The sequence below is a fragment of the Aptenodytes patagonicus genome, chromosome 12 (assembly GCF_965638725.1).
Source record: "Aptenodytes patagonicus chromosome 12, bAptPat1.pri.cur, whole genome shotgun sequence".
Lineage (NCBI taxonomy): Eukaryota > Metazoa > Chordata > Aves > Sphenisciformes > Spheniscidae > Aptenodytes > Aptenodytes patagonicus.
Window position 1 is genome coordinate 3,805,998 of NC_134960.1, and position 25,340 is coordinate 3,831,337.

Here is a 25,340-nt window from a genome sequence, read left to right on the forward strand (position 1 = left end):
CCGAGCTGGGCCGGGCGCCGCCAGACGAGCGGCACCGCCGAGCCGAGCCCAGCCCAGCCCAGCCCAGCCCGCCGCCATGGCCCAGCCCGCCAGGCCCCCCGCCGGCTACCCCAGCCAGAACGGCGCCGGCCAGCAGCCCTACAGCAACGGTGAGCGCGGCGCCGGGCCGCCTCGGTGGCGGTAGAGGGCCGCGGGGAGGGGGCCTGGGGCGGGCGGGCGGGCGGCTCCCGGCCCGCGGCGCTTCCACAGGCCGCCCTGCGCCCGTTCTCCCCGGCGCTGCGGGGGCAGTGGGGCGGGCCTCGGCCCGCGGCGCCGGGGAGGGGGCCGGTGCCCGCGGACAGAGCGGCGGGGAGGAGGCGTGAGGGGAGCGGGGGAGCGGGCGGCCGCGGGTGCTCCCGGTGCGTTAGCTGCTCGGCTCGCTGAGTTACAGCCCGTAGGAGCGGGCGGGGTCCGCGGCAGGCCTGTGTCCGGCTCCAGCGGCGCCCTCACCGCATCCCGGACACCCGGCGTCCCGCGGGGAAGCACAGCTGAATTGGGGGGGGGGGGGAAGTGGGTAGGGGTGACCGACTTCTTCTGTCACCCCCCCCCCCCCCCCCCCCGCGGGAACGTCACCCGGTCTGTGCGAGGACAGGGGCGCAGGTGGGAGCGACGGCTGCGGGCAGCCCCGGGCGGGGGCGGCTGGGGGGCGGCTGGCTCCCTGGCTGGGAGACGAGGGGTGCTGGGGACTGCCGGGGGTGGGAATCGCGGTGAGCGGCTGGCGGGAGCGTGTCCTGCCGAAAACGTCGCTGAGAAAAACGCAGAGCTGTTCATCAGGCAAAATAAATTTTCATTCCGATCGCTTTTCGTGACAGAAGTGTCCCCGAGTGTATTTTTGTGTGTGTCTTGGGTTATAAAGTGACAAAAGTGCCTTTCGGAAGACCTGTGTTTATGCTACCTAGGTAAAACGTACGGCGTGAGCCGCGCTGGACGTTACGTTTAGCCCGTATCCCTGACGGTGACAGAGCCGAGGCAGCGGTCAGAGCCTCTGACCCTTTGGAACGGAGCTGTACATGTGGCACTGTGGTTATCGCTGGCGCGGGGGGGGGACCTGGCTGAGCCCAGGCTGCACCGCAATGGCATTTTTTTTTTTTTTTTTATCTTGTCATTCACGTAAGACCGATATTATTTTGTTCCACGTGCTACAATCTGGGAAAGTCTTAAGGACTTTCTTCCCCTCAAAATACATCTTTTTTTTTTAAAACAAGGCATTGAAAGTGAAACTGAATAACTTACAAGCCAGCCTTTTAAGCTAGGAAGAAAGATATACAAGGTGAGCCTTGTCTCCGTATCTGTTTTCTTTGCAAGTGTGGAAATCTGTGCTGTTGGAAGTATTTCCTGATTTTGCATATACAGACAGCATCCTCTGTACTTGGTTCCTTAATTATACGCTTCTGTGTTTCAGTAGTTGTGCTGCATCATAAGCAATTCAGTTATAATGAGATCTTTTGATTTTTTTCTGCTTTATGCATGAGTAATTAAATGGTTTGACTTGTCTTTCCCCTCCTCCTTCCTTCACAGCGCGCTTATTACTTTTCCTCAAAGTCATCTGCAAAATGACATTTTACAAACAACTGTGTAGTTGCTTATAGGGTCAAGAAAGTGGGAAGCGTATGAATATAGTCTGAAGAGAGACCCTCTATTCCGGAGAGCTTACGGTCTGAGCAGAGAATGTACAAAGCGAACGTTAGCTAATGGAGCGATCGAGTGGGATGATTTACAGGCTGGCATCACTTTATGTTTGCTGTAAGCACGTAATGGAAGTTCTGGAGAGGCAGTTGGAGGAGGAGGAATTTCAGGCTACCCGGCTGTCAGGTGTATGAAAAATAAAGAACTGAAATTTCGAGTTAAGCAAATTCAAGGTAATAAAATTAAACAGTTGTTACGGTATGTTAGAGATAAGGTTTGGGTTGCTGGTCTTTTGAATAAATTAGATTATTCAAGCGTGGACTGTTCTTAGTATTGTTTAAAATACATATTGAGAAGGTGCTGTGATCCTTGACTCTTACAGTAAAAATAAAGCTTTTTAAAACAGTCTAGAGCATACTGAGAGTAGTGTTGTGATACTCGCAGTGGTCTATGAGGAAAGAAAGCTGTCAACAGAATGATAAATTGTTATATAGCTGTGAGCTCTTCCTCTCAACTTGTTGCTTGCTTTACTGTTTGCAGGTAAACTCCCCGAGCTCGCGTGTCCAGCGGAGGCAGTAAATTGTCACAGCAGCACCGTGAGCTGACCGGGAAATTGTTTAGCACGGAGCATCGGGTTGCTTAGCAACAACCTTCCTCTACTTCATTTGTGTTTTTCTTTTAATAGGACCAGTACTCTGTATTCATTTAACTGCAGGTTACTAATTTGCTTTCCAGTTAATAAATCTGAAGTGCAAACAAGAAGAAGAAACAATTCTTTTAGAACTCTTTTGCTCTCCTCATGTGATATCTTAGGATGGCACTTTGGGGTCATGAGATGCTTTACGAGCTGTTGGATTTGATCAGCTCTCCGTGTGCTTGGAGACCAGGAGGTCAAAGTCGGCTGAAGTGGGTGCTGGTGGTGACCGATCCCGTGGCGGTTCGGTTGGGATGCAGCTTTTCAGTGTGTTTATCCTTGCCTCTCCCTGGAGGTTGGAAAGGTTGCGGCTGGTGAAAGAGATGTACTAAATAACTGGCTTGGAGTAGGTGATGCTGAAATTCCGTATGGCAGAAAATATGACTTGAATCCTAGCCTTCCATGCCAATATTTTGACCCCTCATTTTATAAACCCATCAGGCAACCTTCAGATGTATTCTGGTGCCATTCCTGATCTCTTAAAAATGTGAAATGGCCTTGTGTTCCTGTAGAGGTTATGTAGGTGGCCTTTCTTGTATTACGCGTAACAGCGCCTTTCGCTGTTATGTAGGTGGCCTTTCTTGTATTACTAACTTATTTCTGCTCTGAGTGTCGGTGGTTTTGCTGCCGTGCAGGTCGTCTATCTCTTCAGTCTACGCTGAATTCCTTGTTAGTTCCTGGCTTCACAGAACAGCGCAGGAAACCAGCAGCAGCGTTTGGGGAAAGCTGGAAGGCCTATATGCTCTCCGACAGGGCTCAGTAAAGAGGTCAGGTCAAGAGGGCAGCAGCAAAAGAGCAAGTTCTGAGAAGTCTTTGTGGAATGTGAAGCCCTTTGGAAAGGGTTTGCACCCCTCAGTGCTATTGCTTTAGTTTTGTTGGCAGCTTTATGCAGGCTTGTCTTGAAAACATGAACTGCCCGTAGGCTATCGAGACTTTTCGTTGTGCTTCTGACTTGAAAGTAAAAATTAAAATTTGGAACACGGTGCCACGGTGAATTTGATTTTTAAAGCAAAGTGCCACAGGAGATACCAGGTCGGTCAGTTTTGGGTTTCATCTCGCTTCCATTGCTTTATCCTCAAACTTATCCCTCAAGCAGGGAAAACAGTGTGTAGAGAGCAACCCAAGTACTCCGATTCCTGCCTGGGCTAGAGAGTCATGCTCAAAGGTGAATAATCAACTTAAGAAGTTAATTTGTCTTTGTTCTGTATTTTTCGTATGGCTTATAGTAATGTTGTTGTATCAGTGTATGTGGTGATGCAGTCAGGAGGCCTGGCATCACATAAGAATTCTTCATAGTTCTTAGAGTTAGCAAGTTTAATTTACAATGGATTTTGTAAATCGATTGTTGAAAACCCATCTGATACACTGCAAGGTAATTTTCAAAGGTGAGTCCTAATTGTTAGCATTTTTGTGTTTGCAAGCTTTTTGTTTAGACGCTATTGATTTTAGAGGATTATTAATTACTAAGATTTATGAGCAGCATTGTAAGGACAGCGGCGTATAACTGGATTTCCTAACTGAACGATAAGTAGCATATTGAGATTAATGGGTGGAGAATAATATGGTATGTACTTTTTATGCACAAATAACAGAGGCAGTGAGGATGAGGTCACTGGCACTGTAGTACTGCCTTGGCTATGTAGTTAGCGTGGATATGTACGATATTCAGTGAAGTAACAGCTGTCTGTCAACTGCAGCCTAAGGCTTTCTAGGGAATGAGGAGCTGAATGACCGGTGCAGTATTTGTCCTAACTAAATATTTCAATGTATTCTGTGTTTAGCTTAACTTATTGTCAGAAACGCCCGAGTTCAAAGTTATTTTAACTTGGAAATGCGAACTTGCTCACCTTTTGAAATTTAACTAGAATGCTTCAATAGGAAACCAGCTGTCTCTGTTTCAATGTTAAATGAAATTCTGTGATTTCATTCTGATGGCAGCTGTTTCCAGTACTTGCATGGTAAATATATATCCACTCTCCAAGCTAATCTCTCTCCAAGCTAATCTCTCTGGCATGTTTTTGAAAATTTAAGTGGTTTCTAGTCTGGAATATTAAGTGCTTTTGTTTATATAGGTTCAAAAAAAATTGTCCAAATCTTAACTAAGCCTGGAAATCTGGAAAATAGTACAGGGTTGCAAAGAATAGAATCTTAACTCTAAACCATGAAGAGGATCTTTTCTGCTTTCAGATGTTTAACTGTGTATGTGGAATGTCTCCAGTATTCAAACTGTGTGTTTAGGGGGGTGGGGAGAGCCACAGTGCGACTGGCTAAAATAAATGGTACAACATCAGAAAGCGTTTTAGTAATGTTTAAGGAGCCGTGGCTGGCTGTGGCATGCATTATCTGGTGTATTCTGCTCAGAAGGATTTCACTTGAAAATTTATAGTCTCCCTTCAGAATGTCCATCTTGTGGCAACGGTATGAACAACCTGTAGTAGTAGCTTTCTTGATGGAGCTCTTGTCGCACTGGAAATCTCACGGTATTCTGTCTCTTTGTGTTCTAGTGTAAAGCAGAAATCTGATGATGCTCTTGCCAGCGGTGTTTACTCTTTGGAGAGTTATTAACCTTTTTTCTTTTTTTTTTTTTTTCCCTTCCCTTCAAATGAGTAAAACTTAGTTCAGCTATACCAACCAACACATACATAAAAAGCACCATTAACCTATCAAGTTTTATTTTCCTGATAATTCACCTGATTGGTGAATTATTTTATGATAAAATTACCCTTCATTCCATGTTCGTGACCAGTTGGCTGCTCACATGAGCAATATTTGTATGAATAGTTCTCTTACTAAAATTAACTGCAGAGACTTTCATAGATTAACTCTGTCACTTGAGAAATAGCATGGAGACCTGTGTTGAAACTGGCTGTTTGTGTCTTTGCCGTAAGCTAAAGTTTAAGTTGGTGTCAATCATCAAGTGAAACTAAGTTACTATGTAATGGATGCTTCCACTTTTGGTCTGGTCACTTGTACTGCTGCGAGCTGTGTGGGAGAGCACTCCTCTTTGGTCGGCTTGCTTTTGGGTGTTTCTGAAGATAGAAATATTATTGTGTATGAGTTTCAAGTCCAGGAGGATGGATAGTGCTCAGGCGCTGGAATGCTTAGTGGTTGCAAGGCTACTGTAAAAAAACAAAACAAAGATCTAAGTGTTGATAGCAAAATACTACCAAATTCATGTCCCCCGCAGCAGTACTTCTGTCACTTACACCTGACTGTTTTTTAAAAAAAAAAAAAGAAAAAAAGGCTTGGAGACTCATAAAATCCGAAGGAAAGAGATTCCCGGGAACATCTCTTATATTCAGAAGTGATACACAACACTGATTTTCTAAAGGGTTTATTGTTTTTTTTTCCTTCCAGGTCCTGTTCAAAATCAGCTGATGCATTCATCAGATGGCCAGGGATATAGCCCTTCGGTTCCAGGATCGTATTCGCATCAGACGCCGGCGAAGATTCCTCCCCATCAGTCGTCTGGACAGTATAACTATAGTGGCTCTCAGAATGTTTCTCAGTTAAACAATTATCAAGGACCTGGGCAGACTCTCAATAGACCACCAGTGGCACCTTTCTCCAGGTCCCCAGTACAACAGACAGGTCCTGTTCCGCAAGTGCTGCTGCCTGCATTGCAAAACTCAGCTGCTATATCATCTGCTGGTAGTTTTCCTCCTGGAGCTAGCCCACCAGGGCTTTCAAACTGGCAGTACAGCCAGACTCCTGTGAGTCAGCCAGTTGGGTCTCAAGCTAGCCATTTGGCTCACGTGACGGGGACAGGGTCAGCTCAGCCACCGTCGTCGTTATCAGGAAATACAAATCCTCCAGGAAGTTACCAATATGCTGCTTCTCCGGGAGGTCCTCCGCTTCAGAACAGCTATGTGAAGCCAGGTAACCGTAACTTTTTGATATTTTGCCAGTGCCCGTTTCTCAGCGTCCTTTTTAAAAACAGAATATAGAATTTACTCTGTAGCGGCATTTTGCTTGTGGAACGAGGTTGTCAAAGCAGATACTTTGAGAAAATGCACATCACAAATACTGGGGTGGTTTCTTTGGATTAGAAATGGAAGTTCTGTGCGCAGGTTAGGCATTTCGGCTGGCTGAAGCAGGTAACTCCTGAATGGTGTCTCGTCGTTTTGGGAAGCTGTTTGTGGGTAATGCTGTTTCTGTGACCTTCACCATTCCTTGGGGTGGCTGTTGGAACATTGGCATGCTTCAGTCAAGTGGGGACTTTGGGACTTCACGGTTGAAAGCTGTAGTCCTGTTTAGTGAGTGTGGTCTTTCGCAGTTTAAAACTTGTTAGCCTTTCTACCACTTGATACAGGTAGTTCTCAGAACGGCCTCAGTCAGGTTGATGCAAATAACTTGAGCACAGCCTGGAAAGAAAACTGAAAAGCATTCTGTGCCATTGAAATAGAGGCCAGTTGGATGGAAAGCTGCCTTCCTCCAAATTTGTAATTTTCACTATCTAATAATGATTGTCAAAGTACTCTGAAAGCATGAGATGCAAAGAATTACCACTTCTGTTTCTGCTGCTTGTGTGCTGGTATATGCAGTGGTGAAAAGCTTTTCTAACACTAAATAGCTCTCTCATATAACTTGTGATTATTATGGAAACAAAGTTAATACTCAAGTTTCTCTTTGCCAAACTGCTGTTTGTTGTTACAGAGGTGTTTCTAACCATCTTTCTGAGCGTGCTAATAGGAGTTACATACAGAAATATTTTAAATGTTAAAGCAAATATTTTTTTTCTTGTGAAATGCTTTTAGACTCATTAGAGATTTTTCTTGATGCTAGTTTTTTGTTATATGCCTGACTAATTTTGTTATATATGTTATTATTTGTTATCATAACAAATATCATTTGTTATGATATTCAAACTGTCTTAAGCTCACAGAATTTATGAAACTATTTCTGGCAGTTTACTGGAATAAACAGTTAGTACTTTGGAATCAGTGAGGAAAATGATGAGAAATTTTGGAAAGTGGCATATGAAATAAGAGTGAGTGTCTGGAATAGGAGAATTCTTATATCCTTTCAATGGTGGATCTTCCTGAGCAATTTCCCTGGTAGTTTTTTGTAGAACAATGATCACTTTTAAAATTAATTTAGCTCATTTTGCTCATCACGCTCACTCTTAGAACAAAGGTCTTGCCAGCTCCCTGCCTGCATGGCCAACTTTGGACAGCCTCTTACACACAGAACCTCTTCCAAGTTCTGTGATAGTGTTGCCTGCATACAGCAATTATTAATTAGCTTTGCAGTATCAAACACTAAGTGAACAAAGAGAGAACTTCACTGGATGTGATTTTTTTTTTTTTCTTCCTTTTTTTCTTTCCCTCCTCCCTTAAATGTGACCATACTGTGCAGGCGCATGAGGTTGCATATTTTGTGTGGTGGGAATTCATCAGTATACTTTTGTGTATGGCTTACAGGCTTCTGTACCGTGTTGAGACCTGGTGATACTGGACAATTTGGCCTTATCTTTTGAAAAGCTAACTTTTATATTAAAACACACTAGTATCTTCCTAGAATTAAAGGGCAGTTATACTGGCTTCTGGAATAATAGGGAACAAAGAGGTGGAAGTGCTCTTCGGATTTGGCATTATTTGAACGGAAGAAAAGCAACTGGGTTTCTAAATGTCTTGGCTTGAGAATTTTAAAATAGAAGCAATTAAAAACTTTCCTGTGACTTTTAACATGGAGGGTTAAACATTTCAGAGCAAAACACCTCACGCTCATACAGAAAGTTTATTCAAACTGCACATTGCTGTTGCTTTCCCAAGTGAAATCTTTTTCCCAAGTAATTTTAGTAGCTATAGAATCTGTACGTTGCTGTTTTGCATCAGATTATTGAAGTGGAAGATGAGCATTCTGTCAGAAGGAATCTGTTTAGACTCTTACTAGTTCATTATTCTCTAATATGGGGCTGTACTATAACTTTATATAAAGTCCAGTCTTAGTAATTGAAGTTGGGATGCTTTCTGTTCCTCTTGAAATTCATACCAACAATAGCAACAAAAAGCTGAAAGAGATCATGGATAATAGCTACAGGAACCCAGCGTGAGAAGAGCATGACAGAAACAATCTGAAGTTGTGAAACGTTCTACACGCATGTTAGGATTTATGTATCTCATACTGTTTATCATATGAACAAGAGGAAAATTTAGAGTTCAATCTGTGTGTTTTTGTAACAAAACTTTTGCGGCTTTTTCAGCTGGGTTAAACTCCTCCTAAAAATTAATCTTTTCACAGGATCTGCACCTCCACCAGTGACTCAGCCTTTAACTCCACTCCACCCTCCTGCAAGGCCACCTTTAGGACCCCCGCCAGTTGGTGGTCCACCTTTAATTAGGCCATCAACACTGATAGCAGGGCCACCTAATACACAGTCTCTGCTAAATTCAGCTGCAAATCGAGAAGGTAGGAAATAACTTGCTCTTTTTGTTGAATTTGAACATTACAACTTGCTCTAGTATGCAACCTTTAAAGTCAAGTACACTGTTCTATTAGACACTCAAATGGTAAAATTGATACTAATACAGCATAATTTTATCTGAAAGGAGCAGGTAAGGACCTGGAAGGAAATAAAATATTTCTTGTTGACAGTTGTTAATAAAATAAAAATAATTAACACTTCAAAATAGATTTCTAAGTGCTGTTTAACATGTCCATGTCTCCCATAGTTGCCATCTCTTTATTTTTAGTGTTCTAAAATGATACTGAAATTCTGATTTCTCTGCATCCTTGACTGCTGTGGAGGACATAATCTGTGTATGACTTCCTGTATTGTTTTATTCTGCAGGGAAAGCTAAAATGTGAACCCTGCAATTCCTTGCCTGTTTATGTAGCTGTACCTTATTCTTCCCTCCTGTGTAAAATCACTGAAACACCTATCTTGGATTTGTTCATTTTCTGAAGGTTGTTAGTAGAGGCTGTTAAGCGTCAGCCGTTGAAGACAGATATCTGACTTTCTGTGTCTCCTGTGGGCCCTGCACAAACACGTTTAAGAACTCATCAGGGCTCTGTATCAAACAGACCTGCAGTTGTATTGTGTTTAGTGCCCATGCTAGATGGGGCCATGTGGTAGTTGGCAGTTTTATTTTTACATGCATGGTTTGTTCTGCCAAAACTGTTGGTTCCTTGCATGTTCACGTTGACAGTTTCTTGTATGTGGTAGCTGTGTGAGTACAAGAATAGTATATCAGATGTAGCTTAGTTTTGAACATATGAAATGCATTAGAAACTGCTTTCGCTTAGAAAGTTTTTTTCTTCATAATGAAGAGAGACATTTCCAGGGCCCTGGAGAGAGTAAAGTTTAGTCTGTGAAGTAGGTTGACTTCTGCCTACTAGCAAGATTCAGCGTATAATGTAAGTTCCTTTCATTGGGTCATCTTTGAAGATTTTAATGATAATAAAAAGTAAATTGAGTACCTACTTCTCCTTAGCAATAGATAATTGGTTTTGTGTATTTAGACATAGTTAGCTTACAAAAAGCTGTCCTTTGGCAGCACTCTCTGTTTCAAGGTTTTTCTTATCTCAGCTGGAATTTATATCTTGACTGGTATGTGACCATATCAGAACTGTTGGTGTTTGGTGGACAGTACTGGACTAAGTGTGTAAGTGAAGGGAATTTGGTGTTTCCATGAATTATCAGTGGAAAAAGTTCTTCAAGGAACTCAGTACCTTAATTCCAAGGTACTTTGAAAACTGCAGCTAGCCTACCGACGCTTCCTCTGATGAGGAAGAAGTGTCCCCCGACACTTAACTTCCAAGCTAATATGCAGTAATGGCGAATACCTAATCTAAAGTAATCTTAAAAGACCGTTCAACCCAACTGAATGTAGGGACTTTTGTTTTCCTTGAAAAAAGATTGTGGGGTTTTATGAATGTCCATGTCAGCAGGGGAAGTGTGTGTGAGAAAGAGGTGAAGATGTATATTGAATTCAGTTTCTTCCTGGGACAGAAACAAAGTAGATCCAAACTATGCTAATCTACATATTCATCTGGCAAGTAGGATTTCTTTGCAGTTACCTCATTACAACTTCTTAGTAACTCGTGAAAATTTTTACTGGGACTGTCTTTCTTAACAGGTGATGCTACATCTGCTGCCAGTGATGGGTCTGTGGTCCAAAACAGCTATGATGCAATAGAAGGTGGTGGCCTCATGGGTAAGGCTTTGGAATTAAAAATGTTTACTACTACGTAACTTTTTTTCAGACTCTGGGCATTTATGTACAAACATACATACTTGGTTCGATGTCTATCTTGAAACTAAATCTGAAATTTGAAGCATTGACAATTAGCATGTCTTTGCCTGTAAGCATGGTAAAGCAGTTAAGAGCACTTTGCAAAATTGACAGCAGTTGTCAGTTGTTTACACTTAGAAACTAAACAACAACAAAAAGACCTCCTGCTGTATTAATGCATTGAGCAAGCTGCAGTTCTTCAGCAATTAATTTTAAGTATTTGTCTACTCTGCCTCTAGCAACTCCGCACCCTTCTCCTGCACCCCCGAATCTTAAGATGAATAGAAGTGTTGGGTATTCTTACCCTACCTTACCTCCAGGCTACCAAAATACTTCTCCACCTGGCGCACCAGGAATGCAAGCATCTGCTTTGCAATACCCAGATGGATCAAAACATTTCCACCAGGTAAAGATTGTCTGGTTTTTGTCTCAGTACTACCTATGATGCACGTGGGTAAAGAAGAGTGACGACTGGTGTGTGTTGTGCGTCTATGGGGTGCTGCTTCTGTGGTTCACTGGTGCGCCATTTGTCCAAGACGATAGATGTAGCCTGAAATTAATGCTTTTGCTGACGCCTTGGTACCAGTTTGGAAAAGCTGTGTGCCAGCTCTTTCTGAAGTGTTCTATCCTCGAATCTGTTCAGAATATTTCTCTTAAAACTTTCAGCTGCTTTTGGCATGTTTTTCTTCCCTCGGGTTGCTATTGTTAGCTGAAGTATTTGTTTTTTTTCCCCTGAACTTTCAAAGCGAACTGACCAACGCTTTTGTCAGCTGAGCCTCTGTATTTCAAGAGCTTTGTAGCAAATGTATGCTAATTTTCACCTCTATTATGTTACATGCCTAAGTCCAAGTTTATGTAACGAGTAGTATTTCTAAATGTATCATTGTAATACAATGGCAGTTAATAAACAAAACAAAAAAGGGAAATATGTTTGCTTTTTAAATGAACTGTGGGTTTCATCCAGATAATTGGTGTTTATTTCTGAAATTTTATTTGACTCTAGCCTGCCCTGGGCACTAGTCGCTTAACTGCATCTATGGGTGGCCTGAGTCTACAGCAAGAAGGATTAAGACCCATGAATCTTCTTCAAGAAAGAAATATTCTTCCTACAACCCTCTTGAAGGCTCCTGTCCCAAACTTGCATGAAGACATCCAGAAGCTCAACTGTAATCCTGAGTAAGATTATCCATTTGCTATCATCCATCAAAATAAATTGAAGTATACATTCCTACTTGTAAACATAACTCTTCACAAAATATTTCCTTAATTTTGTGAGTAGAACACATTGAAAACAGGCTTCACTGTGTTACAATAAAGGCGGTAAGTGGTTTAAACTTTGAAGTGAGGAAAATTATCTGTGTAGAAAGTACGAGGAAAAATACATTGCTTGCAAGGCAGCTATAGACAGGTATAATACAAAAACCTGACAATATAGTTGGCCATGAGTATGATTGAGAAAAGATAAAACAGGAGTTAACTCACTTGAGTGAGGTACACCAAAAAGATTGTGAATGCAGAAACATGAGTGACCTCTGTATTGAAAGTAACCATTTAAAACAATGGAGTAAATGGAATGTGAAACAAGAGGCTGGCAGTTGGTTATTCAAGTAGTCTCTCTGAGGAGACCAACCAAACTGCTTATAACCAGGTATTCCGGCTTTGCAAGCTTTTTACGATAGATAAAGGAAATAACAGCATCTTCGTGAAGTTGTTCATACAAACAAGCTGGGCTGGATTTGCAGAAGTAGCATGCACATCTGCACTTTGGAAACCACTAAGTTCTGAAGTCTCTAGAAATGACCGTGGGGTTGTTTATATTTTTGTGTAGTTTTAACACAACTTTTTAAACTTTGCTGCTTCAGATTTGTATATAAGGCCACCTCAAAATGGTATTCCAAAATAACAGTATATAAAGATTTGGTGCAACTTGGAGCATTGTTAGGCTTAACTTTGACTTGAGTGAATAAAATGACACTGTTATGTGTAAAGAGCATGTGTATAAAATAAGAACTCAAAGTACGTACTGTGGGTCAGGCTCAGACTAGAACAGAACGATTTGACAGAGATGGAGAAGATCCTTTATCTGGAAACAGAAATTTACCATCACCAGCTCTAGAAAAATATAAAGGATGCTCTGTACTATTGAAATCATCATTTTATTATCTGAAAGCCTCTGAAAATAACCCTTTGTCCTCCATGTAGGTTGTTCCGCTGTACCCTGACTAACATTCCTCAAACTCAGGCCTTATTGAATAAAGCCAAACTTCCTTTGGGGCTCCTGCTTCATCCTTTCAAAGACTTATCGGTATGACAAATATTCAAAACTTTAAATGCTGAAATATCAACAATGCCTTTATTAAAGTCCAGAGCTGGACAATGAATTATTAAAGAAGGTCAAGTATATTGGCTAATCTTGGCCCAGAAAAATTACCCTGGTAACTGACATTTCCCCGTTCCATACGGATCATTGTAATTTTTCTGAAGTTTTTCTCCATACCATTTTTAAACTTTCAAGCCTCACTTCTTAATCAAAAAAACCTCCCAAACCTCAAAATACCAGAAGCTTAGAGGCAGCACAGTACTCAGACTGCGACAGAAGGCAACACATCTAAATTCCAGTATGGCTTAGATAGCTTTATCTTGTCATATATCAGTTGTAGTTACTGATTTCCTATACCAAACCTAGTACTAATTCTAAACTTAATTAAGAATTAACAAAGTTAAAGGGGTTTGGATGTCCTCAGATAGCCAGGAGACTTTGTGAATTTAGCAGTGCCTCTTTTAAACGTTGTTATTTTCCACAATTTAAGTAATTTTTCAAAGATGTGGGGTGGTTTTTCTGATTTTTGATCTGTATTGGGTATAGGACTTGGTCTTAAACCATCAGTGTAAAATTCAAGACTTTAGAGGCTTGAAAAGGGAACCTACACAGTCAAATAGGTTAGAGCTCAGTTCCAACTAGTCATCTTACTAAGGAATTGTAGGGATGCTGTGAGGGTGCAGAAATACTTCTTTCTTCAACAAGTATGCTTTGACTAGCTAACCAAGAAGCACAGTGTAGATAATGCTGTTATCATAGATGAGTAGCTGTAGTGTGGTGATGCTTTAAAACAGGAAGCTTTTCTTTTCCAGCAATTGCCAGTGGTCACTTCAAGTACTATTGTGAGATGCCGTTCCTGCCGGACATACATTAACCCTTTTGTCAGCTTTCTAGACCAAAGGAGATGGAAATGCAATTTGTGCTACAGAGTGAATGATGGTAGGTTTTAAGTGTGCTTATTGCTTTTAAACTGTTGAGGTTAACCTTTCCCACCTTGGCCTTTGAGACTGTAGTATTGTTGGCCATATCAGTACTAGGGTTCGTCATCAGTTGTGCTGGGGCTGTGAGACATGAGAAATGTTTCCCATGGGCAAAGACAGTGGTGTCACTAATGGAGCACGGTAAGCCTGACGTGGTCTCCCAAGGTACCCTAGCAGGTGACAAAATAGCTGCCCTGCCTAGTAAGTTCTCCAAGAAGCATTGCCCAACAGGCACAAAAGAGTTGATGTATTTGTTTTAAGATGCAGCACAGCTAATACTAGTGTGAAGTAATAATATACAAACTTATCTGCGTAGTTCCTGAAGAATTCATGTATAATCCTGTGACAAGAGTTTATGGAGAACCTCATAAAAGACCTGAAGTCCAGAATGCTACTATTGAGTTTATGGCTCCGTCTGAATACATGGTAAGGCTTTATTTACTTTTAGTTATTCTCTCCGTTTGTTTTATTTCCAGAGGGAAGTCAGAAAAGCCTTGTTATAGAGGATGTTTTCCAGCTCAGTAAAACAGTTGCTGCCTCGAGGAGTGTATCTGAGAACTCTTGGGAAGAACTTCAGACAGTTCTTCATTTCTAAACGTTTACGATGTCAAAGTTCTTCTGTATTTAGAATATGTAGGTGTTTGTAGGTCTTCTGGAAGAAAACTGTAATTCTAGAATTACCCAATAAGAGACAAATGCATTCAGAAGTTTTGGCTATCATCTGTGTGCTGTTTTAATAGAGTTTAAACTTGCAATGGAATGACTAAACCCAATCTAATAAATGTAATTTTGAAAATTAAAGGTAATCTTTTCTTTGCTCAGCTACGTCCACCTCAACCACCTGTGTACCTCTTTGTGTTTGATGTCTCTCATAATGCAATAGAGACGGGATACTTGAATACAGTCTGCCAGACCTTGTTAGACAATCTTGACTTGTAAGTATCTTTTTCTTAGAATCTCCTATTTTCGTTCCTCTTATGAAACTTGTGATCGACATCCACATGACAGTACTTCCTGTCTAGAAGAGAAATTTCCTAATGTTGGCTAGCAATGGCCAATGTTGTATTAAAATGTAGCGTAAAACTGTAGTCTTCTTCCTGTCACAGCTGCACCGGTATAAAAGGTAATTTTGAGGCTTGTTTCTTAGTCTGGCTCTTTCCTATCTGCTTCACCAATCCCAAAAAGGAATAAACATCATGCTTATGATGTCTTTTGAACTGTATTTTTTAAGAGCTGAAATTTAGGTAAGCATTTGCTGAAAGGAATGCATGCATCTAATAAACTTTTCATAAAATACATGCTGTTTGAACTTATATAAATGCTGCTTGGTATTTTGCAGCTTGTTTCTTCCTTTTCTTCCATTTCTTATTACCCTCTTAAAAAATTTCTTGAGTGTCTGCTAGGTGCCTGTATTATGAGCTCCTTTTTTGTGGTGGGTTTTTTTTTTCTCCAGAATGACTTAATCAAGCTGTTGCAGTGTAGCTGTTAAGCTAATCAAGCTGTTGCAGTGTAGCTGTTAAGCTAACTACTTGGTAACAACCTTGGACAGGTGCAGTGGATGGTTAAAAAAAAAAAAAAGCCTGCAGAAATGAAATTTCATCTTGCTGAACACCATATGTCTCATTTTTAGGCTTCCTGGGAACACTAGAACAAAAATAGGCTTCATAACATTTGACAGCACAATCCATTTCTACAGTCTTCAGGAAGGTCTCTCTCAGCCACAGATGCTTATAGTTTCAGATATTGAAGGTACGCAGAAATAAATTTGGTGATTAGTATCTACTAATGACTGCTGGTTTTGACAGCCTTTTTAAAAAATATCTGGTGGGAGTTTCTACATCAGATCATTAGTCTCTCTCGTAATGGCTTTAGAAGTAGCATATGTCTGTGTTCGTTTATGAAGCCCCTGATGTCTGAGCAATGCTGTGGCTGTTCATGACTTAAAACATGAAGACAGCCTTCCGAACTTCTAGTTTAATTTGTACAATTACCTAGATTTCTCTGATGATCCCAAATACTGATGCTTGGTAAATTGCTACAGATTCTGTGGTGACTGATGCTTACTGTTTGTTCTTCTGCCTTTAGTTTCAAGTCACCTTTCGCCGTATGTTATAGGGCAGGGCAGAATGAACACTAGAAAGTCGTCGCTATGTGTTTTTACTTAATAGTCTTGATTATCCTTCAGCCCTGTCAATTGCTACTCTAACATGGCATTCCAGCCACAGGTATGCTTATGAGAAAAAAAGAAATCCACATAATTATGTTTGAATGGGTTTACACACTGATACTGTATTCTTTTTTCAATAGGTATAATGGTTGGCAAATACAATTGGGGGAAGCTTGATGTGTTTTTAAAAAAATAATTTAAGTACTTCTTTTTCCTTCCAGATGTATTTATACCAATGCCAGAAAACTTACTAGTAAATTTAAATGAAAATAAAGAGGTAAGAACTACCTTAAGTAACTAGTGATGTTCACATAGTTTGGGATATGCTTGATAATTTCTGGATTACTTAATGCTCTTTAACACCTACAGTTTAAATGCCAAGTTTGAGGTGGAAAAAAGAGGTCTTTTATCTGTGTGACTGTAAACTTCTGCCAAGCTGAAACAAGACAGTACTTGACTTTTGCTAGGGCTTTTTCTTTACTACCTTAGTATTAGAAGTGTTAATCCATGTTTATGTATGTTCAGCAGTCAGCTCTATAAAGAAGACAACTCCGAAGACTCCTAGTCTTAATACTTTTGTTTTCTCAATTGTAGCTAATTCAAGATCTGCTGAGGACCTTGCCACAGATGTTTACCAAGTCCCTGGAAACTCAGAGTGCTCTGGGGCCTGCATTACAGGCTGCCTTTAAACTGATGTCCCCCACTGGAGGTAGAATCTCTGTCTTCCAGACACAGCTTCCATCTGTGGGAATGGGAGCACTAAAGTCACGAGAAGAACCAAACCAAAGAGCAACCGCAAAGGTTAGAAAAGCAGAAAGGTTGAGAGAACTGACTGCCCCGTTCTGTACATGTAGGTGGTTCTGGAATTGCCTGTTCTGGGTTAGTTTTGTTGTTCTCTTGTTGAGCTAACCTTCCTTTGTTAAAGCGGTAGAAAGAACAAAAAAACCCCCCCAAACACTATAAACACAGATTAACGATCTGATTTTTTTATTAAGATATCACTGTAATCAGTGACGGAGAATCAATTATTAGCGTCCCTGTAAACAGGCAATAAATGTGTTAATCTGTTTGAATTTCCTTTGTATTTTCTAACACTCCATTGTATTAACAGGACATACATCTGACACCATCGACTGATTTTTACAAGAAGTTAGCCTTGGACTGCTCAGGGCAACAGGTTGCAGTGGATTTATTTCTTCTTAGTGGACAATGTTCTGACTTGGCTTCTCTAGGTAAGTCATATTAAGCTGTTTTGGGGCGTGTAATTCTTGTACTTTTGGCAAATACATAGAATCTATATTAACATTTAGTATATGAACCTGATTTGAATGAATCTAGTGTGTCAAGATGTAAATTCATCCTTGATGAGCAATGACAGTGAATAGAATGAAATGTTTCAGTCTTTCCTGATTTAACCTAGCTGTTTTCATATTCTCCCTTAGTGAGTCAGGATTCTTGTGATCCTGGTATAAGTGGCTGAAATACTTTCCTTCTTTTATGCCTTTTAACCATCAGTGTAAACACCTTTAGAGTAAGCTTCATTAGCATTTTCATTAGCATTTTAATTATTTTTTTCTCCATTTAACCAAACTTTCAAGTGACAAAGTACCTGTAATTTCAGGCCAATGGAGAATTCTTTCACACCTGAAACTACATACATACTTGAACATATAGTTGTGTTACATCTATGTCTCTGTATGCAGGTCTGCAACTGTGTAACAGAGCTATTTGCAGGTGTGAACAGTTTAATAATGAAAGGGAATATTGCATTCAACTAGTATGTTTAAAGACCACAGCAGCAACTGACTGCACTCTGCCAATGTATGTTGTTTTCGTTTCAGGTTGTATATCAAGGTATTCTGCAGGTAGTGTCTATTACTACCAGTCTTACCATCATAAACACAACCCTGTCCAGGTGGAGAAATTGCAAAAGGAACTGAAACGATATTTAACGAGAAAGATTGGGTTTGAGGCTGTCATGAGGATAAGATGCACCAAAGGTTTGAACACAGTTGTTTGGATTTGTGGGGGGGAAGCGGGGGGGACGTGGACATTTGCTGTTATTTGGGAATGTTTTGATTGGTGTTTTGGCTGTTATGTAAGCTGAAATGGTTAAAAGACAAAGATTAGAAAAGTAAAATTCAGTACCAGGAATGGGACCATTTATTGAAGACTGTATTTTTGCAGTATCTTTACTGGCATCCAAGTTCCATTTTACGATGGTTAAAACTGGAGATTTTGCTGGACTGCTATTTCAACAAGGGACTGTTTTTATAGTCTAGAGACTTACTACTATTCTGCATTGATTTAACTTCCGAATTCCTGCTTTCTACTAGGCTTTGTGGATTCTATGGATTAGTTGCCTGTTTGGGATATTTACCTTTCCTGAAGATACTTTATTTCGTTGAGAAGGATCTTAACATTCTGATACAGAGCCATCTAACAGCGATGGCAGATGTGTAAATGGTGTCTGTACTTCACGACTATAAAAGTAAAATTGATTCAATACAATGCTTATCTTGTAGGTCTTTCCATTCATACTTTCCATGGGAACTTCTTCGTACGATCTACAGACTTGTTGTCATTACCCAATGTAAATCCCGATGCGGGATATGCTGTGCAAATGTCAGTAGAAGAGAGTCTTACCGATATGCAAGTTGTTTCTTTTCAGTCAGCTCTCCTGTACACATCCAGCAAAGGTAAGATATACAGGTAGCGTTAGCTGCATTAACAGTACAGTATTCAGGTGCGTCTTTTTGTGTTCGTTTATCAGCTGCAATTCAGTTGCAGAAACTTACACCAACTATTTTATCCAATATCAAGTTCACAGCTGTGATGTGTTACTGCATGTTGTCGATGTTATTGCTTCTTCCAGACCAAGAAGTTTCTTGGGAAACTTAGTTCTGGTCTGAAAATAGGTGGACTTAACCCAGAAACTGAGAACTAACCGTTTTTAAATGCTACTGGAAATGGCCTGATTCACCACTTGTATGATAAATTAGATTAAATCTTAATTTGCTATTGAGTAAACAGTGGCATTTCTTGTATTGCTTCATAAAACCAAAGTTGTGTTTGGAGACTACAGTTTTCTTTTCTTACAGGTGAAAGACGAATTCGTGTCCACACTATGTGCTTACCTGTTGTAACAACACTGAGTGATGTCTACCTAGGGGCAGATGTACAAGCCATCACTGGGCTGTTAGCCAATATGGGTAAGCATGATAAGAGCTTGTCTGGATACGTATGGATGATATCCCTAAAGCTCTGAGCAGTAATCCTCTGGGAAGTAACGTTAGAAGAAAAGAGTCTCTCTTTCTAAGAGTGCTTTGTAAGTTACAAACCAAAGAGGTCTTTTTTTTAATGCTTGGCTTAGGTAAAGTATCAGTATAGTTGTGTGTAGTCACCTGGACTTAGTCTTAGTCTGGTGCATCATTGTGGGCCCCTGGCTTTTTTTCTGAATCACTTGTCTTGACTTCTATAGTGTAGTAAAAGCTTATTAAGATGCATGGAAGTATATGTTAAAATGAGAAAAGTTAACGTATGTGACTGTATTTCTACCAAGGGAGGAAAAGCCTCTTATTTGAGCTTTGTGCTCTTTTTAGCTGTGGACCGATCAGTTTCTGCTACCTTGAGTGATGCTCGGGATGCCTTGGTCAATGCAGTGATAGATTCTTTATCTGCTTACCGTTCATCAGTCCTAAGCATTCAACAACCTGGTCTCATGGCCCCCTACTCCCTACGGCTCTTTCCGCTTTATGTACTGGCACTCTTAAAACAGGTAAGAGTTAAAAGGAAGCCATGCAGGAGGATGATTGTCTGTTTGGCATGTCAACCTGAAGTAAAAGGACATTTCTTTGATGTACAAAATAGCATCTGTCTTCTCTTTCAGTATTTTTGTAGGACTCAAAATTGAGAAGTTGCTTGATTTAGATCGTTTCATAAAACCAGTCTTCCTGCAATTTGCCATTAGACTACTGAGATATTTTACGGATTTGAGAACGGCCCTTCTTGCACAAAGTTCTCTCAAGATAACAATTCCATTTCTCTGCGCCCCAGAATTTGATGACTAGGAAGGTCAATGTAGAACAAAGCCTATTTAATTGTTTCTCAGGCCTGGGCAGGTAATAGGTGATTTCACAGGTGGTGAATGTGTGGTTTTATCTTGGGAGTCTGTTATGTTGTGAAAAACAGAGGGATTTGAAGAATTTTATGGAGCAAATGTATCAGGGTAATAATGGACAGGCCTTCTGCTCTTGCTTGCAGAGGAGAGCAACAGGGGATAGAGAAGATGTTTAAAGAATATCACTAAGGAGAATGATCTAGTTGACGAGTGGGAGTTTAGAAGTGTGTATAAAAACAAAAGTATAAGTGGTATAAGCAAGGGAATAGGAAAATATTAAAGACACTGACTAGTCTAGAGAATGTGGAAGGGTACTGGTAGAGTGTTTTTTCAAGAATCTAATTTTTGTGCATTTCTGGACATGTAGATCCACATAGCAGTTCAGTGTGGATTAAGAGAGCTAGCTGGCTGGCAAAGAGGTAGTTGGCTGGCTGTTCTTGCAAAAGGTTTAAAGCATTTCACAATATTTGCTCAAGGTAAGTATTTTTTGATTGGATTTCCCTGAGCTTATACTAGAAGTCATTTCAAGTGTTGGACAAGCTGCCTTTCTGTTCTAGAGAGAATTTTCGGATTCATACCTCTTGATAAGGAATTAACCAGCATGTTGCTACCAGCATGTTCATAATGACATTTGAGCTTTTTCATGTAGAAGACTGTGTAACTGTTTGACCCAGTCAAGTGGGAGGAGCGAGCCCTTGTTTCAGTTATAGCTGGGGTATTTTTGTCCCAGCAAGCCAGGACTATGTCTTTATTGTAATTCCAGAATTACCTAAGATTCTGTACATTGAAGCCAATTGTAAACGGCTCCAATATTTGTTCTTTCAAATTCCATCGAGTGGCATTTTTGAGGTGTATGTTAGAAGAGATATATTTCAAGATGCTTTCATCTCAGCTGTAGTGCTCACTGGAAAGGATTGATGGTGCAAGGTCACGGTAAGTTCTAGAACCCAGAAATGGGAATAAGGAGAATTGTATGATTTGTATGTGAAACACTGAAGAGAACTATGGAGAAGTAAAATAGCAGGGGTAAAGTACCATATTTTGAGAAAATACTTATGGCTCAACTCTAAGGCTTTTAAGTAAGTTAGAAATAAACAAGAGATGGTGTGCTAAATTCAGCTTATCTCACTTTGCTTTCACGGTCAAATTAAATGCCTGATTGTTTGCAGAAAGCATTTCAAACTGGGACGAACGCACGTTTAGATGAACGCATTTTTACCATGTGTCAAGTGAAAAATCAGCCCCTTGTTTACCTCATGCTTATGACACATCCCAGTCTGTACAGAGTTGATAATCTCACAGATGAGGTGAGTATTTGCATTGCTACATGGTCTGTTTGTCTGGTCCCAAAGATTTGTGTGCTGTGAAAATAAATTTGTGTTAAAAATCTCGCAAGTTTTCCACATTAAAGCTGCATAGCTAAAAATGACTGTTTCATATTTCCCCATTTGTTGCATTTATGCGTTTGTTATTTGGGATTGGACTGATGAATTCTGAAGAGAAGCTGTGCTCTGGCTATGGATGGATGGGGAAGGTTTTTTCTAACTTTTTTCACTTTTTGCCTTGTGTCATTATCTTGCACTATAAATCACATGTACATAAAGACAGTGTAATGTATGTTTTAACTTTTTGTCCCTCTGTAGCTTCCTTTATTTTAAAATGTCAAAGTAGTTCTGTGAACAGTGAGAGAATGTTTATGTGAGAGCCTGACTAATTTTAGAAATCACATCTTTTGTACATAAGAAATCTGATATTCCAGTTCTAGAACTAATTAACTAAGATTAAGTTGATGAAATACGCCCTCTCTAAATAAAACATTAAGAGATTTATTAGTAAATTATGCACTTGAAGTATGACTTGAACTAAACTGAGGAAAAGGGTCCACCTTCAGTATTCAGTGTAATACATCCTATTCTTATTTAACCTTCTGTTCTTCTGCCTGTTTCAATGCATCAAGATGTGAACCACTGTTTTTCTTTTTGCTTTTTCCGTTAGGGAGCTCTTAACATAAATGATAGAACTATACCTCAGCCACCCATTCTCCAGCTGTCAGTGGAGAAGTTGAGTAGGGATGGTGCTTACCTTATGGACGCTGGCTCTGTAAGTTGCGTGGTGGTGGTGATTTTAAAAAGTATCCAAATTTACTTGATGCGTTCTTTCTGAGAACTCAAAATGTGTAGGAGACTCCTGAGGTGTGGTTTTGCATTGGATTAATGTTGTTATTGCTGGGTATCTTTCAGGTAATGTTTCTGTGGATTGGGAAGAACTGCGGGCAGAGCTTTATCAGCCAAGTCCTTGGAGTTCCAAATTATGGCTCGATACCGCAGAACATGGTACGTGCTCGCTTTGCTGTACACCAGGTGTACAATGCCGCCAGAACATTATTTTCACGAGAACTAAAATACCACTAGTCAAATATTAGCCCTTTAGTTAATAATAACTATAAATCCAGATTCAGGGAAAGAAAAAATTTCTATTGCCTCTCTTGGAGTTTCTCCAGACTAAAACTTTATAGATTTTCCCATGAAAGCACAGAAGCACAGTAAGAAGAGGCTGGCAATGGTTAAGTTTCTCAGAACTGTGGGAGCAGACTGAGAATACCTGGGAATAGTAAGGACAGTGGGTTAGTGGGAAATCCTTCGGTTTCTTCAGTGAAACAGGTATCGATCACAGCTCAGTCATCACTGTTCTGATAGCCAATTGCTTTTACCGGTTTAGTGCATTTGACTGTTTCAAGCCCTTTCAAAGGAGGCTAGTCTAAAACTATACATCACAAAACTATCTGTCTGGGTTTCCTTTATACCTGATTAGGATAGAGTTGGGCTATTTTAAGTGTTCCTTTTACTGTTTTTTTTCTGAAAAATATCATGCATGTATTTTTGATACCCTTTGCCTCTTAGACACATCTCCCAGAACTTGAAACTGCAGAATCCATCAGAACAATAGCTTTCATTTCTTGGCTGAGAGAACAGAGACCTTTCTTTCCTATACTATATATAATAAAGTAAGTGGTTTTTAACAGTCTTTGTGCTTCTTTAGGGACCTCTTAACAATACATATTTGGATATCATACACTGAACTTTCTTAATGGAAGTTTTAACAATGGTGAATGCTGTGCATAACAGATTTGACAACAGATATGACTTGTTACGAGTTGTCTCCGATTAGAATTTCCACAGACTAAAAAAGACTAAATGTCACAGAACAATCTTTAGTTAATGGCAGATAAATGAAGTAAATGCTGATAAGTGCATTTGTTGGGATTAATCACAAGGGCTATTTGAGATCCTCTTTTCATATGTCCTTAAGCTCTTGAAATATCTTGCCACTTGACCTGTAACTTTATTAATGCATTGCACTGTAGATCTTGGCAAATATTTATTTCACTCAAACACTTATATTTTCATTTTTAAGGGACGACAGTCCATTGAAATCAAGTTTTCTGCAAAATATGATTGAAGACAGAACAGAATCAGCCTTATCTTACTATGAATTCCTCCTTCATATACAGCAGCAAGTGAATAAATGAAACACTAGCCTTTGGCTCACTTCTTTTGAGGAAAGATTTTGCGGTAAAGAACAGTTGTGCTTGTAATATCTTCATTAAATCTGTGGCCTGAGGCAGTTGATGAGAAGTTCTCACTGTGATTTCAACAAACTAAAGCAAATAAAGGACCACATCTGAGAATCAAATGTGCAACTACATAATATTGTACCTTAAAAAAATCAAACTATTGGAACTGGTTGAGCACCTTTAATTTGCTGCAAATCATGTTTTTACTGTAAGTAGCTGCAGCATGAAGTACATTTACAAAGGCAATACTGAAAAGGCGAAATACATTTTGTAAAATAAAGAGTTCTTTGTTGTTCAAAATGTATATTTCTGTAACTTTGCTTTTTTTTTTTTGCTGCTAGATATAAAACCTCACAACACTGATCATGATTTGCAGGGAAATTCTTTCTAAGTGCACCCAGTGATTACAGACAGAACATCTCAATGTTCAACTTAATGCTTAAAGTAGCAATGAACAACTGTTCATTGTGAAACGAACAAATACTTTATGAAGCGTAGAATCCAGTGCTTGGATTGGATTATGGCTAATAGGACTAAAGGTAAGCTTAACCTGGACAAGATGGCTGAATTTGTTAAAGCTTTTAATAAGTCAGTATTCTAATTAAAAAATAGAGTGGGAGGAGCGGGCCCTATATGAGACCCATTTTAAAAAGTCAGTGGCTGAGTCAGCGGCAAAAGTAGACTTAGGCAGATGGCAAGCTTTGTTTTTCTTCAGTAAAATAAATAGTTTTAATTTCAGTTTGTGAATGGTGTAGGGAGGGGAAGGGCAAGGAAGGTTATCTCAGATTTTTTCGTTTACGTTTAGTAGGCTTTTGGCTCTTGTTTACATTAACTGAATGTTAGGCCCCTAAAATCTAGTGTTTTTCTGAAGCGAGTTTGTATGACGGCACTTCAAACCTTATGTTTGGAGACAACATTGAATATTCTGACATTAAAATTGGAAAAGAAATTATTTTTCCAAAGACAAAAATATTATATCGTGTTTAAAGATTTGTTTATGGTTTGAGACACGCTTGAAGCTTTCAAAAATTTTTTTTTACTGCAGCTGTGTAATGAGCCTAGGTCCAAAGCCAGTGTGCACCAAATAAAAGCTTTAAATACACTCTCAGATCCCTGCCAGAGCTACAGATGGAAGTTGACATTGGACTTGAAGTGAAAATTTATATACAAAAATATTTAAATCATTTTATAAAGGTGTATTGATAATTGTTCTGTTTTGGAGATTAAGCTATCATTGATAGCTACCAAGGTAAAGATTATTTAAGTTACTGTATCCCTATGCCTGTGGAAGTGTTTCATACGGAAAAATCTTGGTTTGCTTTTTTGTTTAATAGTGGTAAACGTAAAGGTCTTGCAAAACCTACTTCCTGGGGCAAGTAACTTGAACAGGTGAAACACTTATAAGTGGTCAAACATGTACTGTGATTAGGCTAGTTAACTTACATTTTGTGATACAAATGTCAAAGGACATCATAGGGTAATCATTTGCTACCATTTCAGGCTGTAGCTGCACGTGATTGTCAGGAGTTGCCTTACTTCAGGGGAGGAGTTTCTTTGGGGAAATTGTCCTTGTTGCTTGAGCA

General features: G+C 39.9%; 1 protein-coding gene across 1 annotated transcript; it reads left to right on the forward strand.

The window, feature by feature from the left end:
- Window positions 1-31: 31 nt before the first annotated feature.
- Window positions 32-24,061, forward strand: SEC24A (SEC24 homolog A, COPII component). Its single transcript, XM_076349652.1, has 23 exons — window positions 32-149; window positions 5,717-6,238; window positions 8,603-8,770; window positions 10,441-10,518; window positions 10,836-11,002; window positions 11,600-11,772; window positions 12,799-12,901; window positions 13,729-13,855; window positions 14,213-14,322; window positions 14,719-14,831; window positions 15,527-15,645; window positions 16,285-16,340; window positions 16,658-16,864; window positions 17,175-17,295; window positions 17,905-18,063; window positions 18,589-18,762; window positions 19,165-19,275; window positions 19,666-19,841; window positions 21,353-21,490; window positions 22,179-22,283; window positions 22,424-22,516; window positions 23,084-23,187; window positions 23,598-24,061. Exons 1-23 carry the CDS (start codon window positions 77-79, stop codon window positions 23,710-23,712), a joined length of 3,312 nt encoding a protein of 1,103 aa, XP_076205767.1. The 5' UTR covers window positions 32-76; the 3' UTR covers window positions 23,713-24,061.
- Window positions 24,062-25,340: the final 1,279 nt, after the last annotated feature.